Source organism: Micropterus salmoides, unplaced genomic scaffold, assembly GCF_014851395.1.
Source record: "Micropterus salmoides isolate LMB-PRFRI ecotype aquatic unplaced genomic scaffold, ASM1485139v1 Ms_hic_scaffold_5, whole genome shotgun sequence".
Lineage (NCBI taxonomy): Eukaryota > Metazoa > Chordata > Actinopteri > Centrarchiformes > Centrarchidae > Micropterus > Micropterus salmoides.
In genome coordinates, this window is record NW_024044237.1 from 15,174,750 (window position 1) to 15,196,849 (window position 22,100).

Here is a 22,100-nt window from a genome sequence, read left to right on the forward strand (position 1 = left end):
GCCAATGGCAGCAACTATGCATTTAGTCATGTATGTATGTCAAGACAACTTTCTGAAGTTCAAATCGAGCATCAGAATGAGGAAAAAAGAGGGTTTAAGTGACTTTGAACGTGGGAGTTGTTGGTGCCTGACTGGCTGGTCTGAGTATTTCAGAAACCGCTGATCTACTCGGATTTTCACCCACAACCATCTCTAGGGTTTACAGGAAATGGCCCGAAAAAGAAAAATATCCAGTGAGCGGCAGCTGTGTGGATGAAAATGCCTTGTTGGTGTCAGAGGTCAGAAGAGATTGGGCAGACTGGTTTAAGATGACAACAGTCAACAGCAAGGCAACAGTAACTCAAATAACCACTCGTTACAACCAAGGTATGCAGAATAGCATCTCTGAACACAAAAACATTGAACCTTGAAGCAGATGGGCTGCAGCAGCAGGAGACCACACCAGGTGGCACTCCTGTCAGCTAAGAACAGGAAACTGAGGCTCTCAAACTGGTTTCTTACATTACATTTATTGATTTAGCTTTTATCCAAAGCGACTTACAATTGCTATTACAAGTGTCTTGCTCAGGGACACATTAGTCTGTCAAAGTGGATTTGAACCTGAGTCTCTCACACCAAAGGCATGTCTCTGAGGAATGTTTCTAACAGCTTGTTGAAAGTATGCCACAAAGAATTAAGGCGGTTCTGAAGGCAAAAGGGGGTACAATCTGGTACTAGCAAGGTGTACCTAATAAAGTGGGTAGTGAGTGTGTATATATTAGAGAAATTCAATGGGTACTATGTGTAAATGAGTGAAAAATGTAGCCTCTGCATCTAGTACAAAACAACTTTAATAAGTACGAAGAAGGTATTTTTAACTGTTCTGACGTACAAATTAGAAGTATGTTTATGAGTTTTATCTTCAATTAACTGACATTTCTGGCTTTTTTTTTTTTCAGTTAAACTGATGAGCAATTGCAATGAGCATTTTCTTTATTCAAATGGGCTCTCTTATATTAAAAAAAACTGCCATAAAATGAAATACTGCAACTTAACAGCCACATAATGGCAAAGGCTAATATCATTTAAAGAGTTACGTAAAAAACAGAAATACAGAGCAATCGGTACATGCAAGAAACTTTTATTTTCAGTTGTAAAATCAATGATTCAGTTCAGTTCTTTGCACAAATTTAAAAAAAAATCTTTTTAAGTACTTATTTGATCACATACTTTAAAATCTTCAGTTGATGACTTCTTATTCTGAATTATGAGTGCTAAAACAGCCTTTTCTACGCATAATTAAAACAGTAACCATTAATCAGCAAAACAACTCAGGAACAGTGTCCGCGCAGCCAGCTGATGTTATGTCACTTTGGTCTCAAGAACTTCATAGTTAGTGCAGTGGTTTGGAAATATTTATATGCATTCCCAAACAAGACCAAAGAAGTGTCAAGAAGATCGTGTTGACTGGTTATAGTTTGACACTTCGATGAGATTGTGGTCTGGATCTCTGAAGTAAAGAGAGATGATGGTCCCCACAGCTCCACTCCTCTCCACTGGACCCTCCTCAATCTCAACCCCACATACCTGTAGAGGAGAAGAGACGAAACTGACACTGAGCATTTCAGTAACACCTTAATCCCAAAACGGTAATGAAATGTGACATACAAAGTCGACTAGAGATCAAATGGTTTTAAAAAGCAGCCATCTTAAAAGATTAAGATGGGTGAAAGACCTTCAGATGTGCAGCTACTGTAGCCAGAGGGGTTTTGGTGATGAGGCACAGGTCTGCAGAGCCTGAGGTGGGATGCTTGGCTTTGGGCTCAAACTCCTTACCCAGCTGGTGAAGGTTAAACTTCTGCTGCCCAAAACCCAGCGCCTTACGGTTTCCCTTGAAAAATGCAGATAAGGAATATGTGGGTGAGAGGATCCCTCATAACTGACTGAGAGTGGCGCTACCAGCCGACAACTAATCAAAGCCTGCCACCTAGTGGATATTCTCTCAAACCAAGTATTCACATTTCCTGATCCCTGTGTTAATAATGTACATATGGTGATAATATTACTGACATTATTAAATAATTCATCTGTGAACTTGTCTCTGATGAATTATTAATTGTAATCTACAACTAATTATGATCATGCATTTGATGTACAAAGCACCATGCATACCTTGAAAGTGATGACCTCCATGCCAAGGACTGAGGTGTAAAAGTTGACGGTGTCTGGCACACTTTTCACTGTTAGTACCAAATGGTCCAGATGGCTCACTTCAACAGGGCAGGTTGTTTTGTATTTGGCAAATCCAAGTGTTTGGATAGAGACAGTCTACAAGACATAAAACAAACATTCCAAGTAACGTCATTTTAAAAAAACATTAACTGAAGGTATTGAAATTGAATTCAGCATCGACAGCGCCGCAGCATGGTGAATGTAGGCCTAGTGCATCTGATCCTGTAAGTAGTAGTAGGCTATCTGAAAGGTGCCATATCTCTGTAGTTATGTCGATTAACAAAACGTTGACGTTCCCTGGCAAAACTTAAGCCAACGAGCTGCTAATAACCCCAGACCGTGATCGTAACGTTTAGTTCACGTGAGCCCATTTTTCCCAAGTCTTCAATTTAGCAGCCAGTTTTAAGGTTACGATTCTTCTACCTAAAAGTCCAAACTGCCGTTGCATTTGGGCAGTCCTCATAAAGTGGAAATAACGTTACTATTAACGTAAGTTCACTTAGCAGGTCATTTACCTTGAAACAGGTCCTGGGAAAGTGCGACAAACGACTCCCAACGGTCCGAAGCGCCATCCTTGCAGTCTACTTCCTTGTGTATGAACCTCCCAGGACTGTCAACTTAACGTTAGCGGCAAACTCGTTTCAGTTGAGCTAAAGACTACCGTTTTTAAAATAAAACTTAGTGTCTCCCAGACTACACCCATGTCTCCTCCTGCTGCTTAAACGTTGCAGCTGAAGGTCATTCTTGTTTGAGACCTCGTCAAAACCTGCTATTCTGGCAAAGAGCATACACGATTTTGACCAATCCTACCAGTAGGGGTGCTAGTAACAACACTTAACTGAACTGTTTCCCTTTATATACAGTCCATGATTTTTTCCAAGTGCAAGTGTTAGTGGCCAAATGAATCACACATTATTACCATAGCGTGTATAAAAAGATTACACATATTTTTATGTAATATAAAGCCCGATGGGTGTGAGCTTTAACACTGATATAACTGATGGGAAGGAAACTCCAACCACCCTGTACTTGCAACTCACACCAGCTTTACAGGGACATTGTCATAAACAAAGTCCAAATGAACTGGTAGGTAAAACATCAGCGAACAATCAGATTAAAGCAAACATGGAAATAAAAGTATACTTAGACTGTTTAATATATAAGGTAGAAGAAATAACTAATAATGTGTGCATCTTAATGCAGAATATAATTACCTGACAGGACAGAGACTGTACAGGATGCATACATATGTACCTGCAATGCATTTTGAAGCATAACAACTTGTTTAATTCAGCGGTTAGTTTCATTTAATACCCAGTTAACATACTGCACTGGGTGGGTCACAGAACAAGGCCAAATCTAAAGCATGGCCTAAGAGGGAACATACATTTCATTTACATGTTTATAGTATTCAACAATGACAATGTCTTGCATTCAAACTTTTGTCCCACAAAGGGAAGTAATAATTGTGGCAAAGACATCAAACAGTGAAACAAGAAACATGACGGGATGGCATTGATAGTGATGCCCTTTCTTCCTCTAGCCAGTGTTTCTGTTCATCAATAGTGCTATTAAAACCTACAGAACTTCTAAATAAACTTCAACACATTTTAAAAAGGTAATAAGTCTTCATTTAAGATTTTTGCCATTAAAAGTTTTTAACAATAGCATATATTTATATCATGGTTTGTATTTCCCTACTGTCACTTTAGCATGTATTGCACACTGATATGGAGTATCTGCTCAAGAGGCAGAAAGAGGGCACTGGGGGCCAAAAGGACAAGGATGTGATTTGTTCCCCCTACACTTGGTAAATGTCTGCCAAACGGACCTTTCGATTAATAACTTAAGTTGTCACTTGTACATTAAGGTGGACCTACAGGTAAAAAGATCTCTTCTGCCTTAAGTTCACTTTACGTCAATTTCCGGTCATTTCACTCTATGCCTGTACCAACTTAGAGACCTTAATTCATCAGTTAACAATTAAAGAGTTCAATATGTTAATGGAAAAATAAAGAATCAGACCAGCAGATAATGAATGACAGGACAAAATGACGGTGAAATCATTGTTGTACATTAAAAAGTAGATGTCCTTTTACATGTGGGGAAAAAAGCATCTATATTCAAATCTGTGTCATGCCTGTTAGTATAGTATTTTTGGAGGTGGGAAAATTCACATGCCAACAACTTGTTATCAACCCAAAACCTACTACCAATATTGAGACATCCCTAATTGCTGGTACAAATGCTACTCAGATAAAGAAAATATTAAGATGCAACATGGAGGCAAAATAAACTTGCATTTTGAAAAAGTAACCTAGTTGGACTTATCATTCCCTTACTCCACAACATTCTATTCTTAAAAACAATTCAGCACACTCAATTCATGGTATATGCCACTCCAAAGTAGTTTCTTTTAGGTCGACAAAAAGGGAGAGTACAAGTCACACTGTAAACAGCAAACCAACTAATGTCCTACATCCTTTGGACATCACAATCTTTAAATAATTCTGCTGTGTACATTGATACAACCTATTTGTTTAACACCAAATTTCAGGGATGCTCTGATAGAGTTAATTGCGGCCAACACCACCCTAATCTTCATATGAGATAATTTACAATCCAAAACCAATTCACTGATACAAAGTATGATTCAAAATAATTTTTACAAGCTTATTTACAGCTAATACTTTGAATTGGTGTAACTAAGAACTGTGCCAATACCCAACTTTCTGGTATATAAAGGCGCCATTTAGGAGCGAATACGAAAGAGCAGATGTGCCTGAACTACCTGCAGGTGTGCAGAATTTATAACCAGGGGATTCTTAAGGAGATACTGCTTGACGCAATGCAACAAACTGCTTGCTCACTACCGGTTGATTCAAGCAGCATGCATTGCTTGTGCCTAACTTTGAACTGCAATAATAAATGTCTTAATAGAGACTGAGTATGTCTCAATGTCATGGGTGGAGCATCCCCAAATCAAACCTGTGACTGCATTATGATCACACTCACAAATGGTATGAAGGAAATACATTTCAATGGTGGAGACATTTCATCAAAGCCTCTTATCGACTAGGGATTTTAAGATTACTTAGGTTGAACCAAAAGGCCTGCAGTCTTTTTTGAGCTACACCACGCTCTCTCGGTTGGCCGATACCAGGACAGCTCTGCGGCAGATGGGACAAGTGGAGTTTTCAGACAGCCAGCGATCGATGCAGTGCACATGGTACTCGTGAGAGCAGGGCAGCTTACGTAGCTTGTTACCTTCTGCATACTCTGTTATACAGACACTGCAAGTCTTCAGTGCATCGCTTTCACCAAAATTGCGCATAGAGAGGTTGTCAATCTGCTCTTTGGTCAGCCCTTGGGGCTGATCCTCGTCATCATCATTTAGGAGGAAGAAGTGGGCAAGCCGCAGGAAGGGCAGTGAGCTGGGCTCCTCTAGGCTAATAGGTGGTCTAGGTCTAGCCCTGCCACCAGAGGCCGGTGGACCAGTGGCAAGGCCCTCTTCCATTTCAGTCTCAGCTGTCCTTGCTCTGACTCCAGCTGCCACAGGTGGTTCATCAACATCAGCAGCAGCAGGAGCAGCAGCAGGAGTAACATCTGGGTTGTTGAGTGTTTCAGCCAGATCCGCAGGTGTGTTGGCTCCACGGTTTGAATCTGAAGAATCAGAGTCTGAATCCATGAGGTAGCCAAGTTCACCAAAACCAGTCATAATCTGCCGAATCATAGATTGAAGAGCCATTGATGTAGCCTCTCCCAAACCTGCATCAGAGATTCTTCGGATAGGGATGCGAATTGTGCTGACATAGGTCCTCACACCAGCACGCTCAGAGCGAGAGAAAGTCCTACGAAATCCACCACGCTCGCTCTCATAAAGAAATGTGTTGTTTGAGTTCTGGGAGCGCGAGCGGGTACGGCTAGCAATGCTGTCTCTTTGGCGATATTCGCCTGGACGCACGCGACGCACTTGTAGATCAAGCATAATAGTTGGGGGACGGCGCCCTGCAGCACCCCCTTCCACCCCAGCAACTTCTCCTTCCTGAGATCCAGGGTTTGGGGCCTCCGGGACAGATTCTGCACCAGCCCTAGATGGCTGAACATCATTGTCAGCAGTGCTTTGCCTGGAAAGAACATGTTGTCGAGTCCGAGAACTGCCCTCCACTTGAGGCACAGGGGGAGCACTGGTGGCAGAGTTCGGGCCTTGCAAGCTGTGGACATGACGTAGATTAGGCAGACCATCCAGCTGATCCAAGTTGAGAGGGGAGCGGCTCCTGGCTGTCCGGGCCCTTGTCCTGCGTGGTTCTGGACTGCGGCTGCGGGCTCTCCTTTGTCCTCTGCGTGGAGAAGGAGGAAGTGGGGGTTGTACCAGCAGGGCAGCAGGTGGGCTGGGAGGTTCTCCTAAAATCTCTTGTGAAACGACCTCTTCCAGTTCAGGCTCTGGTTCCACTATGACAGCCAACTCCTCTGCAACTGGTTCTTCCACCACTTCTGTCTCCATTGGGACCTGTGGTTCAGTGTTTGCCACCACTTCTTGGCCTTCCGGAGACTCCTCCAGAGGCCGCTCCACAGGCCGCTCCACTGGCCGCTCCACAGGCCGCTCCACAGGCCGCTCCACAGGCCGCTCCACAGGCCGCTCCACAGGCCGCTCCACATGCCGCTCCACATGCTCCTCCATAGCCTGCTCCACAGGCCGCTCCACTGGCTGCTCCAAAGGCCGCTCCACTGGCTGCTCCAAAGGCCGCTCCACTGGCTGCTCCACTGGCTGCTCCACTGGCTGCTCCAAAGACCGCTCCACTGGCTGCTCCAAAGACCGCTCCACTGGCTGCTCCAAAGACCGCTCCAGAGGCTGGCCCAGAGGCTGCTCCAGAGGCTGGCCCAGAGGCTGCTCCGAAGGCTGGCCCAGAGGCTGCTCCGAAGGCTCCTCTGATGGCTCCTGCTCCCCTTCAGCAGCTGCCTGCTGTTCAGCCAAGTTGCGATTCACACTGATTTCCAGGCTGAAGCGAAAATCGCCACTATTTGGGTTGGTCTGGCTTACGGCCCGCCATGACTGGTTGCCCCGATGACCAGTTCTAGTTGTGTTGCCTGTGCGCCTCACTGTGTTCAGCCAGTCCAAGAGACTATCCCCACTGGGAGGATCATCAGAGCTTTCCGGTGGTTCTGAAAATCAGCAGAGTTAACAAGTAACAAATCATATCTGAATTTGACAGTAAATCACAGAGTCAAAAAATAATAACTAAAATAAATAAAGTAAATGGCAAGCTTACCAACTGGATCCTGTCCACTTTCAGTACTCGGGGTGTTATTCTGTTGTTCTGGACCATCTTTGATTTGCTGAAGTCTACTAAACAGCTCATCCTCTGTTACCTCACCTGAAAGAAACATTACAAAACAAAACAATAGTGCTTTATTAAAAACAACAATATTTGGCTATTCACTTATTCCTTTGTTGAAGGTTATTAAGCGTTTGGATAGTTTCAGGTAGCTGTGAGAAACTGAAACTTAACTCCCTACAATAAGAACAAGTCTTTTTTGATTTAATGCATAGAAAGGAGAAAAGTCAGCAGAGGGACACACTAACTACATATCTGGCATGTAAGGGAAAAAAGTGACAAAGTAAAAAATATTGTACTATATTGCAAAAATGCTGTAGGTGTATCAAAAAAGAAATGAACCAGTGTTAATTTTTGTACTGCATTGACCCATAGAGCTGTTTGGTTTTCTTTGAACACAGCAACAGGACAATACTGAAAACCTCCAGACTTACCAGGGCGTGCCGCTGTCCATTCAATGCCCTCTCCTTGCAGGGTGCTCCACTAAAGGATGCTCCAAACTTACATTCCCCTTCCCACTGTCCTGGGACAGAGATGGATTGGGCGTCTTCAGTAGTCCGTAGACTGTGTCGTTTCGAGTATAGTGAAAAATCCAAAACTAGCGCTAGCTACATAAGCTTTAACTTTTACTTTTCACTTGTAATTGAATTGGGCAAGTAGATATGTCTAAAGATGGAGGAGGACAAATATTTTACCAATAGGTCAAAAAAATTCAATTATGATATCATCAACTAAATTAGGATTAAAAAGTCTTGAGGCAGTTCTTTGTAGGGCTGGGTGCGGTTATAAAAATTACACCAAAAATATTTTTAAAATCTTAGATTTAAAAAATAAAACTCTATAATCAATTTATAATACTGGAGCACATTGGTTGCAGAATAATTTCTAATAAGAAATCACTTTTCTGGACCAGACATGCCTGTTCTCAAATTAGTCAAGAGACACGTTAGCTTACTTATTAGCCCTGCTGGATGAATTTCAATGTGACACAACCAACAAAAGTTTTGAGTAAGGCACCAGGTATTAATCTAATATTATGTATGAATCTTATTATATGTATTGATTTAAGTTTGTCTAAATTAGTACTTTGTCAGCCAACTTTTCAAACTTTGAAAAGGAGGAATGGAATTCAGAACGGCATACAAACTATGCATACAAAAGGTGAGCTGATAAATGACAATGAGGATTTAATTGTTAGATGAAAAGTAACAAAAAAATAGCAGAGAATCTAATTTCAAAATGACTGAATCCTATGTTACACAAGTGCTTAGTGGAATCAGTTGTTGGAACTTCATGACAGACATATGCGTGATGTGTTTTGGTATCATTTTAAGTCACTCTGAAGTAATGATACCCAGCCCTACCTACGCATCACCCAAGTTGCTCATACAAACGTCAAAGTTATTACAGTCACAGATTACTGTCACAAGATTTAAGAGTTAAGTGTAATTAAAGGTGTTGTACCTGGGGTACCCAAAAGATTGTTGTCTCTCATGAGACGATAGTCCTCATCACTGAGATTGTTGACAAACTGGTAGAAAGCCTCCTCCCTGCCCAGGCGGTCCAGTTGCCTTCTGCGCTGTGACTCTGGCTGGTCACTGCCACTCTGTTCTAAACTGTCAGACCCTTCCATTGGTTCAGAAGGGAGGGAGGTCACGGTATGTTCTCCAATCTTCAGCAAGATCCAGCTGCAGCAGCGAAGAAAAAGAATAAGATGTACATAAAGAATAGATAAATATGCCCTGTTTGTTGACTCCACATGTAATATATTTAGAATCAGAAGGAGCTTTATTGCAAAGTAGTGTTTTACATATACAAGGAATTTGCTTTGGTGTTAAGGTGCTAAAACGCAGACAGATATATAGCTGACATAAATAGATGTATAAATATATAAATATGTAATAAACAAATGCAAGTTATGAGAATAACGAGAAAAATAATACAATTGACAATATAAAAAAAATAAAAATGGAACAACAACAATTTACAATTAACAACAAATTAACAAGAAATTAGGCAGAGCACAGCAAATTTTTTTCGTTGTACATAAATATGTGCAATTAAAGTCTTTTCTATTCTAATTTGAAGATTTAAAGTATTAAGACTACTCTGATTCAGAACAGGATTTTGCAAGAGGGCTTCACTACCAGAGGGACGTGAAAATGTTTTATTTGACCCATTAAAGTATTAATGTGATTAATGTAATGGCCAAATAAGTGTTATTACGTTCAACCAGGGAAATTGCCATCAAAAGAAAATACGAGTCAAAATACAACATCACAATGCGACACACTCATTATTCGAGGAGAACACTGACCCAGTAGCTAACGTTAATGTTAGCACGGTTTATGTCCGCTGGTTCCAACGCAAACGGGCATGATAAATTAATATAAACGCAACACTAGATAGCTAGCCATTGCGTTAATAGTAACGTAAGTTACAACGCAACGTTAACTTACTTAACGGTCTATGGTTAACACACATTAGAAAATGTGGCTGTTTAATAGACGGTAAATTATCATTTTACAACACGGGGTTCTATCCCGAGATTAAGTTGAAGTTCCCGTAATACTCACAAAACAAACATTATATTAAAATATTAGATACATATAGCTGTAACTAATGTGAATAAGTTGATGGTTTGTGTATTTTAAGTCTTATGGGAAAGCAGTAATTTTATTTTGGCCAAAGTCGAGATAAAAACAAAATGGCATCATCTAGCTTAGCTTACGTTGGCTAACAAGTAGCAATATACACGGTTGCTAACACTGACAACTTCAACCACTAACGTAACTAGCTAAAAAAAAAAAGAGAGAGAAGACAAATTTGTAGTAATAACGTTATGTAATGTTTAAAGCAAAACATGAACGACTGGTCTTAAGTCGCGTAAGATAGCATTTGTATCGGGTCAAAACAAGCTTCTCAGATGAAGGAAACAACCCCGGTTATGGTGAGCTTTCACTACGCTACTAGCTAACGTTAGTTAGCTTCTATGTTAACTAGCCGAGTGGCTAACTAATGTTACATACACTTCCAACGGGATTTCTAACGTCAGCTAACGCTAACTTATGCAGTAACTTTGTGATAAGTGTCTTTACTATCATTACATTGACGTTAATACTTATTTGGAAAAGGTATCGCTGATGTTAGGAAAGCGTGAATTGGACACTTGTCTCGTTTATCGTTAGTGGACACTCATGAAAAATACACGAGCGATTTTAGTTAAAATACACTGACGACCCTGTTAGCAACACCGCAAGCTAACTAAGCAAACGACGTCAACGAATGACGTTCACAACCAGTACCGAACCTGCAAACAAGCTAAAATGAGTTAGCTCATGAAAATAAAGATAATTAGAAAGAATACACAGTCTGTCACCAAATCCTTGTTACATTACCTGTTCAGTGATGTTAGTAGCAATGTGATTGTACTACCCAGTTAGTCTTCTGATATTCTTTGAAAAACGCTTGACTGTTTAGCTAAGTGCGATTTCAGGATTCCATTTTCTTTCTTTTAGGAAGGCTACAATGATCTTCCGGAAACTGAGAAAATACGGACGCTATCCCCTGAGTTCAACCTCTCAGGTAGAAACACAGGCGCCGCAGTACACGGGCTAAATGGTTTTATCTTGCGTCTGCCAATCGTAGCAAACGAGGCGGGGATTGAGCCGTAGCAGCCTGAGAGTGGGACTGCCTGAAAGACTAGACTCAGGGCACCATAATATGCCTCGCATTTGAGAAGAGCATTAGAAAAAAAGGGTGTTTGTTTTGGACCCTGTGACACTGTTCAGCTGTAGCGTCACGGTGCGGTTGTGGATGCAAATGCTCTTACCTTTTGCAGAATTCAGGCTGCTGGAGGATTGTCTGTAGGTACATCAGTGACAAGTATAGAACATTATTTAATGGCTTAATAAAAATCATCAGTATAATGAAGCATTCAACGACCTATGTCACATCACAAATGGAAGCAACTGATGTTTTTTATAGTTACAAAATAATTTAGGTCATTAGTCATTTTTAATCCAATTTTGACTTTATTTCTTTACCAAAATTGTTTCAGTTGTCTTGTTTAACAAAAGCAATAACCTACAATGTAAATGTTAAAAATATGTTTTATAAATTTGAATTTCCACTCTAGTCTGTTGCTTTTGTGTCAGTAACTTGTATCAGTTATAACAATTAACCATTAGTAATCTAATAAAATTCAACTGAGCGCACAAAATAGTGTAGAATGTGTAGAATAGCATCACTCATTTTTGTAAACAGAAATCTGTTGCAGTTTGAAGTATCTGAAAGACAATGACATGATACATACTGTATGTAGGACATAATTATAACTGTTTAACTAAATATGGATAATTATTACATTATATTCATTTAGCTGACGCTTTTATCCAAAGCAATTACAATTGCTATATATGTCAGAGGTCACATGCCTCTGGAGCAACTAGGGGTCAAGTGTCTTTCTCAGGGACACATTAGTGGATGTGTCACTGTGGGAATCAAACACCAGAGGCATGTGACTGATCCACTGTACCATCGCCACCCCAGTATACAAACATTATAGTGGATTTTTGTTTTTCAGTTTCTTTGAACATAAATAAAAATGCAAGGAAGACATATCATCCAAGTGAAAACAAACAACAAAAGGTCAAATAGCAGAGTCAACGTCAAGGAGAATAGTATACATTTCTCTTTATCCTTAAAATTACCATTTAAAAAAGTAAAACAACTATAGATTTTTTAGAAAAAGAAGCACCACAGGGTTATAGAAGCCCTAAGACTCTTGTGTGGTTGGAGGTTGGACAGTATTGATACAGCAGCATAGCAATAGCAACCACAGCTGCAGCTATTACAGACTCATATTTGGGAAAATTATGTTATATACACAACTATCAGTAAAGCTATAGGAGACTATTGGACAGCTGCTGAAAGCCTCTTTTGTTCTAACACAAAAAATGATTTGGTACTATGTCATCTTACTGAATTTAGCACATCAGATTAGTCTGTAAAGGTTTGTATTTAAATAAGTTTTTCTTTTAGAACTAATCTGCCAGCCAAACAAAAATGTGTTTGAGTAATTGGTGTTTTTTGTGATTTGACACAATAATTAGAAGTACACGCATACAATATGAAAACATGCAGAAATAGACATGCTGATTCTTTCAAATCATTACTCTATAGTCTCCTCAGTAATGATTTGAAAAAAACACACACACAAACAAATGTCCTAATGAAAGAGTCTATGGCTGGTGAGCGCGCACTGACAAAACAACAAGGATCTCATTTAATAAACCCAGGTATACCTGAACCATTGCATTAGACACCCCATCTTATAATTTGCTCACTCCCTTATTGGCTATGGGTGACTAAAGAACAAAAACAATGTTAATACCACCTGACAATTTTGGAGGTATACATCACAGGATCTGTTTATGATCTGAGACAGTATCACCAGGGCCAATTAAGCATGCCAGAATGAGTTGCAGTGGGGACCACAGCAGCCCAGCTCAGAGTTATGGATGAGCAGTCACTCTAGCAATGGCTGACCCTGTGTGCTAATTAGATATGACATTAAAATAACATGAGCCAACACTAGACTTGTGCAGAAATTAAAATGCCTTTCGTCCAGATTCTTCCAATATAACAAATAAAGACAGACTAATTGGAATTATTAAGGTTGTATTTACACTTGCACATTTTGTGGCATTATTACTGTAGTAGTACCACAAAGATGGGGGAAGGGTATTTGCTTAACAAATACATACACTTCACTCCTGACATCTCAATAAGGTGTTTATAGTATTAAGTGTTTTCACTTGCATGCCATAACCTTTTTGTAATTATTATTTTGAATGGACCGAACTTGTTTGCAGATAAGTTAATAGTGTGGAGATTCATTTTATGTTTGCTGTTTATGCTGTAGGACTTGATTATAACAACAGGTTGGAGGTAAAAAACACAACCCAACTCTCTTCAGAAAGCAGCATTCAAAATCTTATTTTAATTTGTATATTTACTCCATAAACATTATTACAAAACTCAGCAAGTTACCAATATTACATTATCACCATACAGGCTTGATCACAAATATTTAAAACCTTTGCAACAGTTACAACAAAACAAAAAACTAAATAATACTCAAATAATTTACATGAAAATCTATAAAACAGCAAATTGTTCACAAATTATATTTTTTTTCCAAGTTTTCATTTTTTTCTTTGCTTATTTGTGTTTTGCACAGTAACACAACACTCCCACAACAAGATCATGGTCTTATTACAAAACTCCCAACAAAATGTAAATATTTTTAGTTTTCTGTTGATACTTTCATATTTTGGTTTTTAAAACCAGAAACTTGTCATTGTATATCCTTTCCACTGCCCATAGAGGCGCATAAAAGGTTACTCACACACACAAATACTTCACAGCACTTTCTAAGAAAAATATACACTTACAAAATATGTTACAAATTGGCACACAAAAAATATACAAGATTTTGTAGTGTCAAGAGTTCATTAAGATTCCTTCTGGTAACAACTCTAGACAGTATATATAAAGCTCGGTAATCTTTTAATGAAAAGAGCAAAAGTAATTCCAATCAATGTCAAAGAATCATGAAGTGAATACATCAAACATAACATTATAATATACATTCATAAAGAGGGTTAGGTACCTAATCTATTTTGCATTTATTTTTTTTGTTAACTCTGGGATAACAAAAAACCAAAAAAAAGAAAACAATTGTCAGCTTTCTTAGCACCATTAACATGAGGCAGCTCAACAGTGGCACATTTTAAAAACAAAAAGAAGTAAAAAAGAAAAAAAAACAACTATGAACTCAGAGAAGTACATTCAATTTGACAATAGGCAGAAATGAGAGAAGGCAGACTAAATGGGCTTGCAGCCCATGTGGAGCTTCCCATCAGCAGCTTGTCTTGGTCCTAACCCTGATACACTGGAGAAAAGAAACAAAGGATCATGGAAGTGAGGATAGAAAAAAAGAGACAGAGAAAGATTGATTATGATTCTTGCCATATGCAAGCAATCAATTACTATCACCTGTGCGCCAGAATTACCATATCCAGTGTGACAAGGCCTGTTTTTACATCAAGCTTCAATTTGTCCACACATCTCCATGCAGTCTCTGCATAAAAATTACATTTACTGTTCAAAAGAGAGAGAAAACATAGGCCTATTGTTTGAGTATATATTTATAAAATATACTCTTGTTACCAGTTGTAGGGGCTCTTGATTGCTCCTAAAATGAACTTATTATATAAAATCAAAAGATTTTATAACCAATTAGAAATGATTGTATGGATATTTTTAAGGTGGATTTATTTCAGGGTGGTGAGGCAGTGAATGAGCCCTAAGTACTTAATATAAATAGCCTAGGAATACACTGGATCAGATAGCACCAATACATTTTTTTTCATTTTGTGCCTTTATTTGGCCTTGATTTTCTGGTGACAATATTTTCTGCCAAAATATTGACCCATCAAAACTGAGATGACAATTAAAGACATATAAAAGAAAGTACCTTGAAAAGAAAGTTCAATTTTGACATTATGTGAAACATTAACCAAAATAATCAGACCGAATACACAGGGGTGAAACTTATTAAACTATGGCAGTGTTAAGAAATAAATTACATGGGAATGTCAAGAAAAATTACTGTTTAAATTACCATTTCAGGTAATATAGATGTAGGATTCCCACGTGGAGCTTATGCAAAGACATGCTTTCCTTCATTTACAAGATTACTGATTCCATTTGTACTGAAAACTGCTTTCACATTCACATTAAATCTAACTGCAAAATTGTAATGTTCATTCACGATTGATGTGTGCATCAGAATCTCTATGAGTAATAAACTGCCTTGAATTTCCAGTACAAAACAGCTATTCAGTGAGGCACAGCCCCAGCTGACAAATATTTCCTTGCTTACCCTCAAACATCTGCACTACACTATCCTTGGGCCAGAGAAAGCTCTCTTTTTTTCATCCTCTTCCTCTACAGTAGCCTTAAGAGAAGTTCTCCCCTTTGCCTCTCTTTTGTTACTTCTCAGTGCCAGGCGATGTTGAGGTAAATTGAATTTGGCAAACAAAATGGGGGAAACAAGGAGAATTCAGAGTCTTTCTGATTTGGTTTAGTGAGTGGTGGTGTACCACTGCCAGCTGTTGGTGCCTTTCATCAGAGAATAGAGAAAAGTCCCAAATGAAGAATTCCTGTAGTGGCAAGTCTCAGTAAGGAGTCTCCAACCCGAGCAGCCAATACTCCAATGGATAGAAAAGAGGAACAGCCAATATTCACACATATATAAGAGGTCATTTACACAGCATTGTTACTTTTGGCACATTGATTTTAAGATTATAATCATATTTTTTTGCAAATATTGCATGTCCCTGTACAACAACATTGACAAAAATACTCTGAGGGTGGAGCTTTTATGAATTTGCAAGGCGTAAAAATGTAAATTCAGATAACCAGTTCCTCTAAACTTCAGAGGAAAAAGAAATGCTTGATAAAAGGAAATGGGGAGTCATTCCAACTTTGAGGGGGGAAAAAGACAACGTCTGATATGTCATCAATACAAAATGGTCCCATCTTGTGTTTTCAAGATGTCTTGGGCTTAAATAGGGCTCATTAATTGTAGGTTTCCCTCTTGAAATGAGCCAGGCAGTGTATGAAGGACAGCAACAACAGGACATCCATATTCTGCATACAAAAACAGATGAGGAGGAGGGGTGCGTAGATGTCACTCAATGCATTTGTGTATATAGCTACATCTTTAGTGAAAAGGGGAATAAATACATAATTCAGGGGAGCAAGTTCTGCTGAGAAAATACAAAAACAAGTTCCTCAAAAAGGCGACAGAACTGTTTTCAAGGCTTATTCTTTTTTTCAGACAAAAATAAAACAAAAACGACTATAAGAAGAACAAACAAAGCAGAAACAACAAAAGCAAGAAAAATGCAGCCATGGTCGTTTCAAATCTCAATCAAGCTTGACACAATCACTCAATAGGTAGTTTGCAAAGTACAAGAAGTTTTTCATGCAGATATTAATTTCCTCTTCGGGGGTGGGGAGCGGGTGGAGGTTAAAAGGAAGTGGGAGTAGTCAGGGGGAACGTAGTACTCATGCAGCTCTGGCATAGCGTCAGTGTAGGTATGCTTGGGAGGGAGGGCTGAGCAGGTAGAGGAGGAAAGTGAGAAGGGGGTGCAACAGCAGCTGATAACAAAATATTACCTCAGTTTCTCAAAAGAGGTCATCAGTGCTATGTCCTTATTTGGGTCTCTCTCAGCTCGCTTCCCCTTCAGTGTCTCAATCCGAGGGAACTTTGCACTGGTCTTGTGGCGGTACAGCTTTTTGTGTGCAGGCCCAGGGTTAATAAAGTTGGGTTTATCAAACATGTTACAGCCCAGGGCTAGTTGAGGGAATAAGGGATGCGAGGGGTTGAATTTGGCCTGGTTTTTTCCTCCTTTTCCCCCTGCCTTTCTGCCTCTCCCAGCCCCTGTTAGCACAGCTCCTTTTTTCTTCAGGTCAGCCTCTGTGCCTGCCAAGATTTTGAGGGTCTTTAGGTTGAGGCTATTTGCCTCAGAGGGCATGCAGGCCTCAGACATGGGATTCCACAGTGGCTCAATGGAGGCCATCATGAACCTTTGAACCTCAGCCATGCCGGAGACAATGTTAGACAGAATATTTGAGGGCTCCTCGAATTCTCTCTGGTCGTCCCCAACCAGACTGTTGCTCTCTGACCAACCGGTGCCAGACCAGTCCCCAGTGCTGCTACTGTCAGTCAGGCCTGAACCACAACCACCTGGCTGGTTCTTTGCTGCTTTACCCTCTAACATGGCCTTAATCTTTTTGGTGGATCGTGAGTTTTGCTTGGGGGTCTTGACCTTTTCTGACTTTGGAGCTCTGGGAGCCCGGACTTTCTTTGGGCTCTGTCCTGCAGCAGTCTGTTTGCAATTGCCTTTCCTCTTTGACTTATTGCTTTTCGCAGCAGCCAACATCTCACCAGTCTGTTCATCAAATTCCTTTTTATCTAAACATAACACATCCTGACTGTTAAAGTTGTGCAGCGGAAACTGACTGTCTTCCACTGTGTATGCATTTGCTGTGTGCTCTTGTTGCTGCATAACGTCACAGTTCCACTTTACCTCCCTATTGCAGTCCATAGTCATATCATTCACATCCTGGTATTCTCCAACATTCCCTGCCATCTTCATCTCACGCCCCACCACCTGGGGGGACAGGTTAGGGGTCTCAGGAGGGGAAAGCTCTGACAGTGATGAGTGTCTAAACTTGTCAGGGGTGAAGTTGGAGATGTCCAGCAGGTCTGAGGACTCCCTAAGTGGGGTAAGGGCATCCACACTCTGCTGAATCACCACTTTAGGACTGCAATGAGCTAAGAAGCTGTCTCGGCCCTCCTCCTCACCCTCTCGCTCACACGACTTGAGGCTGAGGGAGCTGTAATTGCTTGAGGAGGCTGACAGAGAGCCCACTGAGTCATAGCTGATGAGCCTGCCATTGTCCGTGCACAGGGACCCTCTCTGGTATTGCACCTGGCCCTCCACACAGGCAGACTGACACACTTGCAGATCTGCCCCAGGCTGCAACCCAGACTCAGTCAGGTAGCTCTTCTCATACAGCAGCCTGTCAGCCTCAGGGCTCAGCTGGCTGTAGTTAGACACTGGCAGGCTGTCATTCAGGGGCACAGCAGCTGGGAAGTTGTTGGGTAAGATGGGAGTCTCAGGGGTCTCAGGCCCAAAGCTCTGGCTGTGACTTGCACAGAGCTGCGGGTGCCACATTGGGGGGAAGTTGGGACAGTTCTGTGGAGACTGCTGAAGCTCTGATTCGGAGGGAGGAGATAGGACACAGCTCTGAGCGAGCTGCAGAGAAGAAAACTGTTTCTCCTCTAGGGATAGCCCCAGAGGATACTGCTGCCTAGAGGGCTGCTGGGGGAAATAAGAGATCGCTGCACCACCCGAGGAGTCAGTAGCATCTAACAGGGTCTGCAGGTAGCCCCCCGGGATTACAGGAACCCCCGCCTCCACCTCCTCTGAGGAGGAGGTTTTGCCGGGAGAACAGGTGGACGAAACAAAGGGGAATTTCTCCTCAGATGTGTGAGCGGTGGTGGTATTGTCTGAGAAATGGGGTTTGACTGTAGTTGAGCTAATGCCTGCCTCTTCTAACCCAGCAGTTGGGTCCTCAATCTGTGCCGCAGCGACACAGGCATCCGTTTCATTTGTCACGCTCCTCCCCTCCTCTCCTTCAGCCGCTTTCATTTTCTTGCTCCGCAGCCTGGCTTCGCTTTTGAATTTCCTTATCCTGACTGTTTTATTTCCTCCCAATCTCCTCCCCTCCCTCTCCTCCCTCTCCTGGGAGCGGCTCTTGGCTGTGACTGTGTGCGTGATGGAGTTTGTGTCTAATGTGACTGGGAGGCCTGGGGCTGCTATTATTCCCCCTACCGTAGGGGTGGCCTCTTCTTTAGTGACACCTCTCTGGCCCTGATCAGAAAGAGGGGAGCCCTGTGCTGTTGCTGATTGCTCCACAGTGTGAATCCTCTGAACCTTAAGCCTGTTGGCAATCTTGTATTTCCTTTTGGGATGACTAGAATTAAAAGGGCGATGATGGCGTCCGTTTAGATGAAAACCGCGTTGTTGTTTATCTCTGGCAGCCAGCTTAAGCTGTTCCTGTCTCTCTCTTTGCCTCTCCTGCCAGAAATCCTTCAGAGGAGCCAGTGTCTCATATTTGCTTACTGTTTCGGTGTTTAAGCTCACAGTAGCATCCACAGGGTCCAACTTGCCCAGTTTCACTGACATGAGTCTCTCTCCTTTAAACCTGTTGATGATAATGTACTTGATGACTACTGGTGGCTCTTTACGACAGGATTTCCGACGTTTTTTGGGGCACCAGTCTACATCCTCCTCCTCTTTTTGACCAGAGGGAGCTTTCTCTTTTTTCTCTGCATTCTTCTCACTCTCAAGCGAGTCAACATCATATAAGTAATCATCACTGTATCGTACCTTTCTCTTGGAGCGCAAACCATAGTTGAGAGGGTTAGAGGGGCTGAGCAATCTCTTTGAGTGGCCCTTCTTAAACTTGCCCTCCTGCAGGGTATCTGAGGAGGAACCGGTGCAGGAGCTGTCATCACTAAACTCTCCTGACTCCTCTGTGGAATTAAAGTCCATTAAGTAGTTCACTTTGGGAGTGGACATGGGTGAGCCTTGGGAACCATCAAGGGGACTCCTGCCACTGCAGTCCCCAGCCTTTCCTTCCTGTCCTGTCACCAGGATGAGCTCATCAGTTTTGGGCTGGAGCTCCTCAGCACTCCTTCTCAAAACTCCCGTCCCTTCCTCTTTCTTGGCACAGTTGGCCAGGACACTAGGGAAGAAGTTGAACTGTGTCTCCTCCTGGAGCACATTTGTTTTCTCCCTCATATTGTCCTGGAAAGACTCATAACGAATCTTCAGCGAACAGACATCACTACTTAAAGTTGAATCATCGTCTTCATCATCAAATAGATTGTCAACATCTTCCTCAGAGAAGAGGTTGACTGACAGCTCATTCTTAGAACAAAGGTCCAGCAGTTCCATCTTACTCTCACTGATGAAGGATTCAAAGTAGCCCCAGTCCTGGCCAGCATTAGCCAGCAGAACCTCCTCTCCGCTCACTTTGTCCAGTAACAGTCCCTCATACAAATTCTTAGCTGTTGCATCATCCTCTGGGTCATCACAGTCCTCTGTTGTTTTGTTTCCATCCACTCTCTTGCCCTCACCTGGGGCTTTCGGCAGAGGAAAGCTAAGTAGCTGGTCAGAGAGGAGCTGTTCTCCATAGTGACTCACTGCCTCCCCCGCATGGCTCAGGCACTGGATACTGATGTTGTTGATGTCAGAGAAGTCCTCTCGGCTCACATCCCCTATCCTTACACTTAGCCCAGTCTCTGTGTCAGGGTTGGTGTTAGGGTCATGGGGTGGGTTCTGGATGGAATTAGGGTCAGTAGCATCACGGGTCTCAATGAAGCAGCCAAGGCAGGTGCGGGTAGGCTGAAGAAGACACTCCTCTGCCAGGGCAGACACAGTGCCAGGCTCCATCATTGTAGCTGACAGAGGGAGGGAAACAGGCAGCAGAAGGGAAGTCTTCTGGGGGGCTCCTGTTGGACCCCAGTTGCTTACAGCTGGGGTGGGAAGTGATGTGGGAGGGGGAGTGTGGTGAAGGTGGGGGACTACAGTTGGAGCGTCATTGGAGGGAGGGCAGGGGGCCGCTGTCAGGCTCAGAGAGGAGTCTGTGCCAAGGGGCAGGGGGAGGGTCGGTGATGTAGGCGTGGTGCTCTGCTGTGTTGGGCAGGCCGGCTGGGAAGTCTGTACGGCAGGTGGAGGTGAGGATGGAGGGAGAGCAGCATCGACCAGCCCGCACAGACTCAGATCACCACTCTGCTCACATACCCCTGCAGGGGAAAAAAAGAGAAATAGACTTCAGCTCTTACAACTCTTATAACTGTAAGTCTGAAGTTAAATCACATTGTTTTTGTTCTGTAGTTACACTGACATTTCTTCTGAACTGCTGAAATGCAATTAGCGTCAATTAACCCCCTAGAGCTCAAAATGTCATTTTGTGATGGCAGCCTTAAACATTAATAATTCAAAGGTATTAGCAACGACAAGTAAAAGTCTAGACTAGGCAAGAAGAAACACAGACATAAAGATTCCAAAAATGCCAAATTGTCATACGAGTTACCTGCTTTATATTCAGTTAACATAATGGCCTAAGCTAATGTGATTCTTTTTAATAGAAATGTGTCATCTGCTTACAGGAAGCAGTGTGAAGCTTTCATAAACAAACACTGAAAGTGGGTGTTAGTGATCAATAGAATGACTTCTATATCTTTGCAACATGTATTATTATTATTTATTACTAAATGGTTTGAATTGCGTTTTAAAAAAAAACTCTCATTCAAAGACGTATGAAAAGTCACTCCAAAAATGTTACTTATTGGGTAACTGAAGATAATGTTAGCTCAGTCTTCCCTTACCAACCCAAGAGCAATATATGAGATCAAATTAATGCAGTCATCTTGCACCTCCCTCCTTTGAGTGTTTCATCTGTATAGACACAGATCCAACTTAGTTCTAAGGTAAAAAGGTACCATAAAATTACACAGAATGGCAGCAACAATAGTGGTAATGACTAAATTGAAAGTAGGTAGGTAGATTTTCTGCAGGTCGATTGTGACAATGTCTTAATCAGTTGAAGACTTCCATCTGATGAGTAACAATCAAAACCCACAGAAGCGGGCTTGCAGCAGCAGGCAGATAGCTTTGTTTGCTCTGTATAATTAGATGACAGCAGCGGAGGCAGGTACGTACACATGGGACACGACAGGCCCATATGTTGGAGACTGTATAACCAATATCATCTACACCTGTCTCCCTCTACAATCCCAAGCTGCAGCCTCACATGCCAGAAAAGACATTTAAAATTGAAAAACAACACAGCAACTGATGTGTTCACAGAGGTTAACTAGCAAAGTCCCTCATTTTAGAA

At 41.6% G+C, this 22,100-nt stretch overlaps 3 protein-coding genes across 3 annotated transcripts in view; all 3 read right to left on the minus strand.

Moving 5' to 3' along the window:
- Positions 1-1,103: 1,103 nt before the first annotated feature.
- glod5 (glyoxalase domain containing 5) lies at positions 1,104-3,011 on the minus strand. Its single transcript, XM_038698813.1, has 4 exons — positions 2,727-3,011; positions 2,152-2,307; positions 1,715-1,870; positions 1,104-1,566 (listed from the first exon to the last, which is right to left on the minus strand). Exons 1-4 carry the CDS (start codon positions 2,781-2,783, stop codon positions 1,429-1,431), a joined length of 507 nt encoding a protein of 168 aa, XP_038554741.1. The 5' UTR covers positions 2,784-3,011; the 3' UTR covers positions 1,104-1,428.
- A 338-nt stretch (positions 3,012-3,349) lies between these two features.
- rlim (ring finger protein, LIM domain interacting) lies at positions 3,350-11,094 on the minus strand. The gene is made up of 4 exons (XM_038698812.1): positions 10,946-11,094; positions 9,012-9,235; positions 7,482-7,586; positions 3,350-7,374 (listed from the first exon to the last, which is right to left on the minus strand). The coding sequence occupies exons 2-4, from the start codon at positions 9,178-9,180 to the stop codon at positions 5,342-5,344; spliced, it is 2,307 nt and encodes a 768-aa protein (XP_038554740.1). The 5' UTR covers positions 9,181-9,235; positions 10,946-11,094; the 3' UTR covers positions 3,350-5,341.
- A 2,437-nt stretch (positions 11,095-13,531) lies between these two features.
- Positions 13,532-22,100, minus strand: part of nexmifb (neurite extension and migration factor b) — a 50,787-nt gene continuing 42,218 nt past the window's right edge. The window contains exon 3 of the mRNA XM_038698811.1: positions 13,532-21,003. Within this exon, the coding sequence (XP_038554739.1) occupies positions 16,796-21,003 (4,208 nt within the window). The 3' untranslated portion in view covers positions 13,532-16,795. The remainder of the gene's footprint in view (positions 21,004-22,100) is intronic.

Excerpts from the sequence above, each read along its gene's own strand:
- glod5 (XM_038698813.1), bottom strand. The coding sequence starts at position 2,783 with ATGGCGCTTCGGACCGTTGGGAGTCGTTTGTCGCACTTTCCCAGGACC. Across the intron at positions 2,308-2,726 it reads TTCCCAGGACCTGTTTCAAG|ACTGTCTCTATCCAAACACT; the intron begins GTAAATGACCTG and ends TATGTCTTGTAG. Across the intron at positions 1,871-2,151 it reads TGGAGGTCATCACTTTCAAG|GGAAACCGTAAGGCGCTGGG; the intron begins GTATGCATGGTG and ends GCATTTTTCAAG.
- rlim (XM_038698812.1), bottom strand. The coding sequence starts at position 9,180 with ATGGAAGGGTCTGACAGTTTAGAACAGAGTGGCAGTGACCAGCCAGAG. Across the intron at positions 7,587-9,011 it reads CAATCTTTTGGGTACCCCAG|GTGAGGTAACAGAGGATGAG; the intron begins GTACAACACCTT and ends TGTTTCTTTCAG. Across the intron at positions 7,375-7,481 it reads AAGTGGACAGGATCCAGTTG|AACCACCGGAAAGCTCTGAT; the intron begins GTAAGCTTGCCA and ends GCTGATTTTCAG.